The sequence below is a fragment of the Nymphaea colorata genome, chromosome 9 (genome assembly GCF_008831285.2).
Source record: "Nymphaea colorata isolate Beijing-Zhang1983 chromosome 9, ASM883128v2, whole genome shotgun sequence".
NCBI lineage: Eukaryota > Viridiplantae > Streptophyta > Magnoliopsida > Nymphaeales > Nymphaeaceae > Nymphaea > Nymphaea colorata.
The window spans coordinates 14,949,943-14,962,952 of NC_045146.1; the positions used below are offsets into that span (position 1 = coordinate 14,949,943).

A 13,010-nucleotide genomic window follows, 5' to 3' on the forward strand; every position below is an offset into this window, starting at 1 on the left:
TCTCTCTCTCTCTCTCTCTCTCTCTCTCTCTCTCTCTCTCCCTCTATATATATATATATATAATATATATATATAATCGATCAGTTTCCCCGTTGATTCATAGTCAACGACCGTCATGGCCTTCCCTGCTCTTCTGCTTCTCGCCTCCCTCTTAATCCTAGCAACGATCGTCTGCCGATGGGTCTACCTCTTCCTGTGGATTCCGTTCAACATCTGGCTCCATTTCCGGCAGCAAGGGATCTCGGGCCCCCCGTTCATGCTTCCTTTCGGAAACGCGCGAGAGATCGTTCGGTTCATGAAGGAGGCGCAGGCGAAGCCGTTGCCGGCTTTTCACCACGACTTCGTGGGCAGGGTGCTTCCCCACTACATCCACTGGACGTCCCTGTACGGCAAATGCTGCCTCTTCTGGTTCGGCACCCAGCCGAGGCTGGCCATCGCTGAGCCGGAACTCATCAAGGAGGTTCTCCTCAACCCCAAGGGAGCGTTCGACATGTTCGAGTTAACACCGCTCGCCCGGCACCTCATCGGCGACGGCCTCATCGTCCTCCGCGGCAAGAAGTGGCTCCGCCACAAGCGGATCATCCATCCCGCCTTCCACGCCGATCACATCAAGGCAAGCATACACACACACACTCTCTCTCTCTCGCGTTAGATCTTTTGATTTCCTGAAAGTTGTTGAGTTCTGGTAAGAGAGGAGGTGCCAAGTTCATGAACATGGGCGCTCTTCATCTGCGGCTGGCTCTAGAGTTGAGCGGAGGAAACCTGCCGCATTTTTTTTTTAGTATATAAGAGCGGTTTAGAACGGATTAATTAACTATGCACGATGTCGATGTACACGAATCAGATTTTTTTTTGTTTGTCACGTTTGGTATTTTTTGTAATTTTTTTTGGCCTATATTTCTAATAATTTGAAAAGATAGACGGCTTTTTACATTTTTCAATAAAAGCAAGATTTTTAATAAAAAGGGTGTTTCATCCCGGGTAAGGTAACCGATTTCTGGTAGAAGAAGAAGAAGCTTAACTTATGTTACTCTAAGGAAAAATATGTTAGCTAAAAGCATGAAAATGGAATTTAGTGGTAGATCATACTATTCAATAGATTTCAATTATGTCTTTTCGTTTTTCACGTTAGCTTGTGGTTTTTTTCCTTAAATCATAACAAAGTAGGCCTCAATAAAAATTTCCTAATTATTTTCTTGTTATGTGCTGGTTAATCTTAAACAGAGCCCAGTGACTTGGAACCAAATGTGCGAGGGGGCAGCCTGCACAACCAAAAGGGCTGTGCATGGCGCTCTTTAGGATACAACAACCTTCCTTTTGGCTCATTTTTATATGGACCTTTAACCTACGTTGTCTATATAACCATGACTGGTGGAGTTTATGCCAAATATTTTAAGAGGTTTTAGGTCCCACAATTTAATGTGTAGTGTCCTATCCCATCACCACATGTGGGCGGTTCATATCAGCTTTCGTATGGAATAGTTTGTATGTACGAAGAAGACAAACAAAGAAATATGGACCTTTGTTTGATAGATTTTGAGGGGCTTAGAGTAATTGGTTGGAATGGAGAAGAAGTGAAATGCTAGTTGTTAGCTTAATTTATAAACACTACTATTTTTAAAGTTTAAAGTGAGCGACAATAGTTACTTCAGCCAAGTTCTAAAGCAGTTCTCAACCCGAGAAGCAAATGAAAAAAAAAAAAAAAAGAATTACCAACTAGCAATTACAACTTTCTTGAATTTTAAAAAGGAAAACCTCAATAAAAGAATCTGTTTATGATAATCTTGTCTTGGTGCCCTTCATCATTTTCCAATTAAACAAATAAAAGCAAGTGGATCCATTGAGCAAAAGAACTACACTGGATCCAACCTAATCTGTTTATAATAATCTTCTCAGGTCGCCTTCCTACATTTTCCAATTAAACAAACTCAGTAGGTTCACATCCCCGTGTTTTCTCCACAAAAATCACTAGAAAAGAAGATGGGTCGGTTGTCGGTGCACCCATTGGATCCGTGCTCTTACAGGCACCGCCACCTTCAAAAACTTTAAAAAATGAACCTCATGCGTTGTCAAGGTTGGTGTTTTCAACCATTCACACTGCATTTTCATTATTCATCACACATACATTGGGCCATATAAAACTGCTTTTTTAGTTACCGACTCTAGGGCTGCACACGAGCCGAGTTGACATCGAGCTTGCCCAGCTCGAGCTCGATTCGGCTCACAGAGCTCGAGCTTGAACTCGAGTCGAGCTCCCTGACACAAGCTCGAGCTCGACTCGATTATATAGAGTCGAGCTCGAACTCGACTCCCTTAACTCGATTAACTCGTTTATCAGTCTTCTTTCTTTAAACATGTTTATGTCAACTCTTTAACTCATTTACGACACCCAAGCAAATTCTATGGTAAAGTAAAAAGGCAAAATACAGGAAAACAAAATCCACCATGAAAAACAACTATGTGCCCAAGCACCAATTCAAACTCAACCAAGAAGATGTTTCTCAAACAAAATGAAATTTAAGGAAGAGATTGGTTACTGCTCAATGCCATCGGCTTCCTCTTCAAACCTCTCTGGAACCTACACATTCGTCAAAAAGATGGAAAACCATATAAAAGAGAGAGAGATAGAGGAGGATGGAAAACAGAGTGCGAGAGATACACACCGTCTTCGAGCCAGGGCATGGAAGAGTTTGACGAGCTCCTTAGTGGGCATGTCAAGAAGGGCATCGAGATCAACTCCCCTGAAGGCTGAAACTGAACTTTTTGAATGTCCTCCTCTTCATCTGTCTGCCGGCGACCTCTGTCTCGACATCCACCTGCGAAAAAAGCCCTAAACGTGTATGGCGGAGATTCAAAAGAACGCTAGGGTTTCAGGGAAAGGCGAGAAGAGAGACTAACCAGTATAGTGGTCAGACTCTGCCGGATGCATGGTGGTGGTCATGGCGTGTGCGGCGGTGAGTCGGGTAGTAGAGAGGAGAGAGAGCGGCGGTGAGTTGGTGCGGCCGTGGTCGGTAGAAAGGTTTCTGTCAGCGAGGGCTTTTGCCTGAATCCCTCAGCGTTGAGAGACCCTCGATGAGGGTTATTTGAAACCCTCGTTCAAGAGGGTTTCTTTGGAATCCTCGTTGAGGGCTTCAGAGAGACCATCAACGAGGGTTGTCGAGGGTTTCTTTGAAACCCTTAGAGAGAGAGAGAGAGAGAAAAAGGGACAAGTCGAAACGACAATGTTAAAAATGAAAACATAATAAACAAAAAAAGTTTAACCTAAATCGGTGAATAAGTGGCTTGGTGAACCGGTTCATGTAATTAAGCAAAACAATTTTCAATAATTGAGCCGAGTCGAGCATAAACGAGTCGAGTTCCTACAACTCGAACTCAACTTGTTTAATGTTTCGAGTATATGTTTAAACTCAAGCTCGACTTGTTTATGCTCGACTCATGGGCACAACTCATAGGTAACAGAGAACATAACTTCACCATGCGATCCAACTGATCGAGGGTAACCTGCAGTGAAGCCTCCCGAGATATCCCAAATCGCCGCTGCAGCGGCAGGGTCCAACCACTGGTGTTACCCGAAGTGGTAGGATGACCCCTCTAGACGCCCGGGTTGAGGGACCAGGAGACGCCTCGCTCTCCAACAAAAACAGAACATAATCCCAGGCCCTTGTGCTGCCTAATACCCTGTGGGCCCTCCAGTGCAGACAGATGAGTGTGTGACAAAAGTGAGCTCACGCGCACCACTACCTCCCGGGACGAAACCAAATACTGGGCCAAAACACAAGCTCGCACTCGCATATACCAATGCATACACAGTCCACGTTTTGCTTACGAAATTCGAATGTGAGAGTTTATCATCACTAGACATCGTGTATTACCTCTCATAGAAACCACCCCCAGGCTCAGTTTCCCAAACATAAACAATAAGTTTTTTTCTAACTTAATTTAATGACAACAAAGTAAAGTCGAATAGACATGCATCAATACAAAGTATATCACGTTTAAAAATCTTAAATAATAATATTGTGATCATCATATAGAAACAAGAGATTTTAGAACCCTTTTTTTGAAATTTTAAAAAAATTACAACTGTTCGTTTTCCACCGAAATTACAAAGAAATTGATGAAAACCTCCTTTTTGCCATTTTTAAGAACTCGAAGGGTAATTTTGTATGAAATTTCTGGTTACTTTCCAAGCCTTTTTTTGAAGAAGTTTTTAGCAAAAATGTTGCGGCATGAATTTCTAAAAGTTATAACAGCTTTTCTAATAAATTTGCCAATATTGTGGACTAATTTTCAAATTTGTAGAATTTGGTATAAAATGGGTCGAACCCTAACCCTCTTTTCATTTCTTGCTGGCCTTTCTCTCTCCTCACTGGAGCACCTCCCTCTTCTTCTTATTCGTCTGGCGCTGGAGCCTCTATCGGTCTCCAAAGAAAACGAAACCAAAGAGGGGGAGAGAGCTCTGTCTTCCTCCCACGAGACCCTGAGTTTGGGTTTTCTGGTGTTGCGCCGACCGACTGACTCACGCCCTCAGCCGCCGCTGCCGTCGCTTCCTTCTCTACTCTCGTTTTTCAGCTCTGCCACCGTGGGGAGACAACCTCTCAAACCCGGAGCTTCAATGGCATCCTTCTCTGTCTCCATCTCGCTGCTATAGGGAGGAACCGGCTGACGAAGATGCGCGACAGGAGGAAATCTGTACACTCAAGGTCGCATTCTTCCCTTACCTAAGTCGCCTCCCTGCTACCCACACGAGGAAGACGACTGGTTTCCAGTCGAGCGGGCGATTGCCTCTACTCGTTGGTAAAACCTATTGTATTTCTTTCCTTTCCTCATTTTTGTGTGTTGGTTTTACCCTTGCTGTATGTCGAGCAGAGCAGGCCTTGCCTTTTGTCGATGTCATTCTGGACTACTCTCTTCTTCTTCTTTTTTTCTATCTCAGATATGCATGCTCTGTTTTGTGGTTGATTGTAGTTCTAGTTTCTCACAGATGAAAATACATAGTATAAGACAGCAAACCGAGAGTTTCAAAGTTCAATCGATACTAACATGCCTTACACCTAGGCCTGGGCATCAGGCCGGGCCGGTACGGGCCGGGTTTGGGTCGAACATTTTTCTTATCGGGCTCAAATTGAGTGAGCCCAGCCCGGCCCGATGGCCCGTTAGGTCAATCGATGTATCGATCGACATTTGACTCATTCCTTTCCTGATTTCCTTCCTTCGCCGCGCCCTCCCTCCCCTTTCGCATTGAGGCAGTCAGCAGAGCAGATAAGTAAGCTTGTGGGACCATCGAAGGAAGCTTGTGGCATGGCCAGAGATGGAAGAAGGATAGTGGTTGGAGAGCTAGGGTTTTCAATTTGTTGTGCACCCATTTGCTGGAAATTAAGGATTTGATGGTGAGGAGGGAAGAGAGGGACAGGGACAGGGACAGGGTTAGTGATGGTAGTGGTGGTAGAAGACAGCGGGGGTTTGAATCCAAGGAGAGGGAGAGTCTATGGGATCAGCGGGCGGTGGAGAGGGAGTTGAGGGTGGAGAGGGAATTGGAGGAGGAGAGACAGAGGAGGATGAGGATGGAGGAGAAAAGGGAAAGAGAGGAGATGGAGTGGAGGGAAAGGATGGTGAGCTTGCAGATGGAGCATGAGAAGCAAATGATGCATATGCATGGTGACGCTTGCCAGAACCAGATGCAGATTTTGGAGGTCTTGGTGAGATTGATGTATCAGCCAATGTTGTAAAACGCGTATCGTAAGGTGTATCAGCCGGGCTTTGAGATACGCCGTATCGTAATATATCGTAACCGTATCATAAATTTTTTTAAAATAATAATAATAAATCAGAAAAAATTTAAAAAAAAATCGGACAGTTCATAAAAAAAATCTGAAAAAATTAAAAATAATAAATTCTTCATAGAAAACATGTTTTAGATAATGATAGACTTATTATTGATAAATGCTATAAACTTACGCGTTCATGGTTCATCATTCATACTTCATAGACTAATAGACATCAAAATTCATAACAATATCGTTCAATTTCAATCAACAAAGCATAAGTCATAAAGTGATAAAACATTCAAGTGTTCAACAACTATAGATTCATAACTCTTAAGTAGTTCAATACATATAATGATTCATCATTCATAATCTTCATCATCTTCATCTTCTTCTTCATCTTCATCGTCAAGAATTGGAAGATCCTCACTAACATATTTAGCACCAGCAGACTCTCCTTCATCAACAAAGCCTTTTGTTGCTCCAGCTTCAAGGTTGAAGCATTCAAGATCTTCATCATCAAATATTGTAGCCGGTTCTTCCTCAATCCATGGCTCCAAATCGTCAAAGTTTTCCAAGCTGATAGGATCGAACTGAGATGTGTGCTTCCTTGTTGATGTTTTTTGTAATTCTCTACATTACATAAGAGAAAACTTGTTAATATATAATTTCATATAAATATATTGTACAAAAAATGTAAACATTAAGCTATATTACCTTTGTTTCAATCTCGTATTATATCGAACAAAGACAAGGTCATTCAACTTTTTATGTTCGAGCCTATTCCTTTTTTTGCTATGGATATGTTGGAACACAGTCCAGTTCCTTTCGCATCCACTAGCACTGCATGTCTGGCTGAGGACTTTGATTGCAAAACGTGCTAGGTTTGGATAATCAAACTCATACCTATTCCACCACAAATCTGAACAAAAATATAACGTTATAACAAATCAATATGAAAGTTCTAAAAGAATCAAATGTAACAAATGCAAAGTAAATTAAACATTTCTATGTATTTACCTGGACGCATGGTTGTCTTGGATCGAACGGTAGCAAGTTGTCCCATGCCCTGATAACAAGTATCATATAGATCCAACCCATTGCTGACGACGTCTTGTTCTCTAGAATCTGCCACTAACACGTTAATACAATCCAACAAACCACTTAAGACTTTTCTGTCTTTCTTATATGTAGGAGAAAATCTAATTACAGGATTTAGATAGTAAGTTGTTGCATGATGAGGTTGATGAAGCTGTCCAGTTCACCTTTTATCTATCATCTTCCATATGGGCATATATTACTTTTTCTTTCCTTTTAAGTTGTCTTGAATTGCCTCTTTTGCTTTATCCATGGCCTCGTATAAGTACCCTATGGAAGGTCTATCATCGTTGTCAGCTAACCTGAGGACTTTCACTAATGGAACACAAACTTTCAATAGCTTCACACATGATTCCCAAAATTCGTTATTAAATATGATATCCACAACTAAAGAAGCATTTTTTTTATGACCATGTGGATATGCAGCACATTCTTCACTAGCGAACATCTGCCTCAAAGGAGTTCTTTGTTTCAGCACACTCTGCAAAGTCTATACATTTGTGGCAAATCTAGTTTGTGCAGGTCGTATCAATTCAACTTCTTTTGTAAAATTTCTCATCAAACTCAATACATATGCATGATTATAGATAAATTTTGTTACCTCTTAACATTGGTCATTGGCTGATTTCATATCATGCATCTCATTAAGATCTTGAAGAATAAGATTAACACAATGAGTGACACATGGACTCCAAAAGAATGTTTCATACTTTTAAAATAACAAATCTCCTGTAGCTCTATAATTTGCTGCATTATCTGTAATAAACTGTACAATGTTTGCAGGTCCAACTTCTTGTATGACATTATCAAAATCATTGAACAAAATCTCAGCAGTCTTAAGAACATCAAACAAGTCAAGAGATTTCAAGAACATTGTACCTTTAGGGCAATAAATAAAAAAATTTACAAGTGTTCTTGACCTTGTATCAGTCCATCCATCAGTCCATCCATCTTGAAGAATTTTACCCCTCAAATGATGATATGATGACATTTTGAATTCAGGGCCTATAAAAGCAATTGCATCTGTCATGGCTTGGAATTGAAAAGAATTAGCTGCATTAAATACAATGCATGCATCAAACCATTTTCCTACCATCTTTTGTGCTTGATATAGCATATCTTTAGATGTCATAGCAACACGAATCTGCGGCTGACCACCTGGGCTAGTATATGAAGGGAAAAAGCTCTTAATAGAGCCAACACTAGACCTGCCAGTAGGAACTCTACCACTATGTGGTCGCATACCACGCCTGACCCTATCTGTTGTGCCTCGTCTCTTCCTTCCCGTTACGCCAGATCGACCTCCTTCATACATAATCCATTTTCCTCTACGATCTCTACCTCTTGAGGTCTCCAAATCTGTCCTTAGAATGCTATCATCTTCATCATCACATTCATAAGCTTCCTCCTCTTCTTCTTCATCTTCCAAAGGCTCATTATAGCCTACATCTGCCTCTTCAATTTCTTTTTGTATCCTCTTTTGATGTAAAACATGAAGCATATCTAAACATTGCTGACGCACATATAAAGGCAAAGGTTTGTTTGGTCCTCCAACACAAGGAGACTTGGAGGTCCTTGCCAAATGGTGTTTCATTCTACTAATCCCCCCTGAAAATGTATTCCCACATAAGCTACATTTGAGTTTCAAGCGGTTATTCTCCTTCAATCCATATCTTCAAAAAAAAAAAAAACGAAATACTATGATAAACTTAATGAAAAACACTCAAAATCTTTTAATCTACGATTATACGATAAAAAATTATGAATACATGGTAAAAACATGAGATTTCATACCTTACGAAGAAGAAATGAAAAAAACCTCTTTCCTCCCAACGAAAATCAACCACCCACGCACAAATCGATCACTTAATCTTCGATTTCACAGTGAAAATTGATGGTGAAAATGGACGATCGCCCTCCCTGACGGCAGTATCCGAGCTTGAGAAATGAAGAACGGAGGTTTTTCTAAAAGAAGCCGAATAAGTAGGCCTCGGGCCCTTTTTTGCGAAATCAGCTTGTATCGTACGATACGAGGTGTATCGCCCCGTATCGTACGATACGGGTCTTGTATCGCACGATACGTGCGATACAGGAACGATACACCCCCTATTTACGATACGGGGGGTGTATCGTACCGTTTTTTTAAAACGATACGGTACGTACAACACTGGTATCAGCTATTCGGATCAGGAGGTGATGGTCTAGGTGGCCTCAATCTGATGCCTTCACAGGTGTTGCAGGCAATGTACCACCCGGAGGGCATGGTGTCTGCTGAAGAGAAGCTGGAGGCGCATTCTGCTGAAGACGTAAACGGGCCGGGCTGGGCCTCGGGCATGGTTGACCTGGCACGGTACCCGGCCCGGGTTGTCAAATAGTCGGGCCGGGCCTGGGCCGGCCCGACCCGATGCCCAGGTCTATTTACACCTAGCATGTTTTTTTTTCTAGAAAATCATAAAGAACTATAACTTAGAGCACTATATTTCCATTCAATATACAATAACTCATGCATAGATTGATATTTAAGCATATGCATACATAGAGGTACATGTATATATCTGTATATCTATACAAAGTAAAAAAATACATGGGTTTATGCTACAATCATCATTGAATATCTCCATACCTTTCAAATCTGAGTTGAATTCTCGTCAGCTTCTTTGCTTTAGTTTATTCCCAGCAGCTACCAATCTCAATCTCAACTAGAAAGAGAGCAAAGATTCCATCACTCCCTCTCTCCCTTTCTCTCTCTCTCTCTCTCATTTCTTGTTGCTGGACTTTCTCATCTAGGGCTGCAGCAAAAAGGGATGATTCAACCTCTCTCAATAAAAGGAATAACTCGTCCGTTTTTTCTTCCCCTTTCTTTCTTTCTATGACTGCTCCCTTGATTAAATTGACAGTTTCAATGCAATTTAACAGTCAAAATCTACCGTTTAGAATTCCTGCCCATATTAATGTTTTCTATAATTAAAGAAAAGAAAATAAAATCGTGGGCATTACAAATGGTGATAAGGTAAGAGCAAACGGGCAGAATGATGACTCTTTACATGTGGCTTCTTTCATCCTGATATTTACTTGTAACTACAGCGGGCAATGTTGGTTGTTCATGAATCACATTTTCGGAGGAACTCGACATCTTTACTCTTCTACCTTTTTCTTTTTCCCCTTCTTTGATGAACTTTTCCACCACAATCCGGATTTATTGGAGATCTTGTTGCTTAAATTGCAAAATAGTCTATAAACTGCTTCTCGTGGATGGCATAATCTGAAGTTCTGAACCGTGGCACAAACAGGGGTTGGTTTCCGCCATGGTGGTTAGCACAGAAGACATGCTGGAAAGGTGGGAGAAGGAAACCGGAGAAGGGCCAAAGGAGGTCGATGCATTCCAAGAATTACACGTCCTGGCAGCTGACATCGTCTCTAGAACTGCTTTCGGGGGCAACTACGAGCAAGGGAAACGAATCTTCAGCCTGCAGGAAAAGCAGACGACCCTTGCAATGCAGGCACTGCGTTCCGTCTATATTCCGGGCTCCAGGTAATAATTTGTCCTAAATCACATGGTCATTATCGTTTTCTCTACATGCTTCCATTTCTTTTCAATTAGCTTCTGTATGAGATTGACAAATGAAAATAAAATTGACAAACAATGAAAATTGAAAATCCCATATCTGTCACTTGATCTCTTGGTCGTTTGTAAGCATAGCATTAGGAGATTTGAGAGGAAAAGTCCCAATTTCAACCGGATGTGGTTGACACAAGACTCCTAACTCTATACCCTCTGGTTTTCTTTTAACATTTGTTTCTTCATTTTCGATTCGGTTCCTTCTTTCCACTGCTTCCCTTAATCCTAATACTTTTGCTAATCTAATCCTTTTGAAAACATTTTCTCTCATGCTTCCTCTGCACGCATAGTTTGTTCCCTCTGTCATTTTCGACTAGTGGGACAGTGGCGTCAATAGTTTGGATATGATTCCCTTGTTGATGTGTTAACACTCTTACCCTCCACTGTTTGTTTCATCCCCATCTAGGTTGGCTTCAAAACAGGCTCCCTCGTTTTTTTTTACTGCTTAACCAATTACACTCTACGCATCACCTTTCACGGCATTTTTGTGCACTTTCTTCTTGCTTCCTATTGCCTGAACCCCGCCTTCTGCTCGTTCGCTATATATGGTTCTGAAACATTGCATTTCGTGGTTGTCTCAATGCCCTTCTTTAAAGATTCCTTCCTACACAAAAGAACAGAGAGAGATGGAGAACTGAGAGCGAGATCAAGTCTTTGCTACGCGTGCTGATTGCTAGCAAACAGGAAGAACTAAAGGAGAAGAGCACGAACCTACTGGGCTTGATGCTTTCGGCGAATAACGAAGAAAGGGAGGAAGATACGATGAGCATGGAGGAAATCGTGGACGAGTGCAAGACCTTCTACTTTGCCGGCAAAGAAGCGACTGCCGCCTTTCTAACGTGGACCGTTCTTCTTCTCGCATTACACAAGGAATGGCAATCCAAAGCGCGCGATGAAGTTCTTTCTGTGTTCGGACGCCATGGTCATCCAGTTGCGGAGAGCTTAGATGAACTCAAAATTGTGAGTCTTCTTTTTTGTTCTTCTACGCATTATCCTCTAGGATGTCATATAGTTCTGTATGTTGCTTTCTCACCAATTTGGATGTTCTTATGTCTGTCAAGTGCAATAGTTACATAAATTTTGCATCTATATTTCAGAAATTAGGCTTCAAGATCAATATATCTTGCTTTCCTAATTGTTGAATTGTAAAAGGCAGTTCCTAATTGTGCCTAAAAACGTTGCTGTGATGAAACAGGTGGAGATGGTCCTAAAGGAATCTCTCCGGCTTTATCCTCCGGCCGTCGTTCTCCATCGTCAGGCTTACAAGGACATCAAGCTTGGCGATGTAACTCTGCCAGCCGGCGTGCAAGTCTACTTGCCGATCCTAGCCGTCCATCACGACGCCGACCTCTGGGGCCCGGACGTGTCAGAGTTCAACCCGGCAAGGTTTTCCGACGGGTCCAGCAACCCAGCTGCGTTCTTCCCCTTCGCAATGGGGCCTAGAGTGTGCATTGGCAAGAACCTAGTCATGACAGAAGGCAGGGTCGTCATCTCCATGATCCTGCAGCAGTTCTCTCTTGATGTCTCGCCTACTTACGTGCATGCACCCATGCAGTTTATGGCCTTACAGCCCCAATATGGGGCACAAGTTATCCTTCACAGGATGTCCTAGACGATGGAAGATCATAAGATCTACCAGATCACATTGTTAAACAAACTGCTATGCTGTAAATGTTCATCACCGACTCTCAAGAAGTGTTCAGAGTTCTCCTTCATGCTTCTTCTTCTTTTGTTTCTTTTCTGTTGAGTCGGTGATTTAAAGAAAAATCAACATTCTCAACCACCATAAATAAGGGTGCTGGCCCCGTTGTTATGTGAAGCTCACTAAGGGAGTTAGGTGGGTCCTGCATGTATTGTGTTATGTTGTAAACTTGTTTTGAATAATAGTTGTTTATTAAGTGTATTGCTTGATCAAGTTCACTTCGTGAATTAATTAATTATGTTATTGAGATTTGAATAAAGGGATTCTACCAAAGTGTGCTATAGAATTATTTGTCGGATTTTTCTTCGCATAAATTATTTGGATTTGGATCTTGAAAAATCAGCATTAAGTATATCTGATGTCCAAGTATATTTGAAACTAACATTTTTTTAGTGTCATCCAAGCACAACCAAACTTTTTTTTTTTCCAAGAAGTCGTGTGTACCATCTTGAGATGAAAAATATTTTGGAAAAATTGGTGGCTCATTGAAAATCAAGTTTGCCAATCGAGGTGGTTAACTGTAGTGGTCCAAAAGGTAGGCGCGTCTTTGCGATATCCTGAATGTTTGCCGCTTTTCGGAAATCGAAGGACACTTTTAGAAAGGGGTCCACCGAGGCTTCCGCGTGGCAAGGCATGCTATGATATTTTGGGAGGATAAAATGGTAATGTCGCAACGTTTCAAAGAAAGGGAAAGGAGAAAGCGAAATTTTCTTTTGTGTGACAATAATTTTATGTAATTTTCAAACAGACTCACTTTTGTTCTTGTTCAAAGACCGTCAATAGGGTAGGTTGGGAATAGGTTATGGCCGGGATAAGATACAAATGG

The 13,010-nt window shown here is 41.6% G+C and overlaps 1 protein-coding gene across 1 annotated transcript; it reads left to right on the forward strand.

Moving 5' to 3' along the window:
• The first annotated feature begins 25 nt into the window (after positions 1–25).
• On the forward strand, positions 26–12,344 carry LOC116261530 (cytochrome P450 734A1-like). The gene is made up of 4 exons (XM_031640333.2): positions 26–613; positions 10,154–10,395; positions 11,079–11,442; positions 11,678–12,344. Exons 1-4 carry the CDS (start codon positions 116–118, stop codon positions 12,092–12,094), a joined length of 1,521 nt encoding a protein of 506 aa, XP_031496193.1. The 5' UTR covers positions 26–115; the 3' UTR covers positions 12,095–12,344.
• The last annotated feature ends 666 nt before the right edge of the window (positions 12,345–13,010 follow it).

Bases quoted from the DNA above. Each gene is read 5' to 3' on its own strand.
- LOC116261530 (XM_031640333.2), top strand. From the start codon at position 116: ATGGCCTTCCCTGCTCTTCTGCTTCTCGCCTCCCTCTTAATCCTAGCA. The intron at 614-10,153 runs GCAAGCATACAC...TGGCACAAACAG, and splicing joins TCCACGCCGATCACATCAAG to GGGTTGGTTTCCGCCATGGT. The intron at 11,443-11,677 runs GTGAGTCTTCTT...GTGATGAAACAG, and splicing joins GCTTAGATGAACTCAAAATT to GTGGAGATGGTCCTAAAGGA.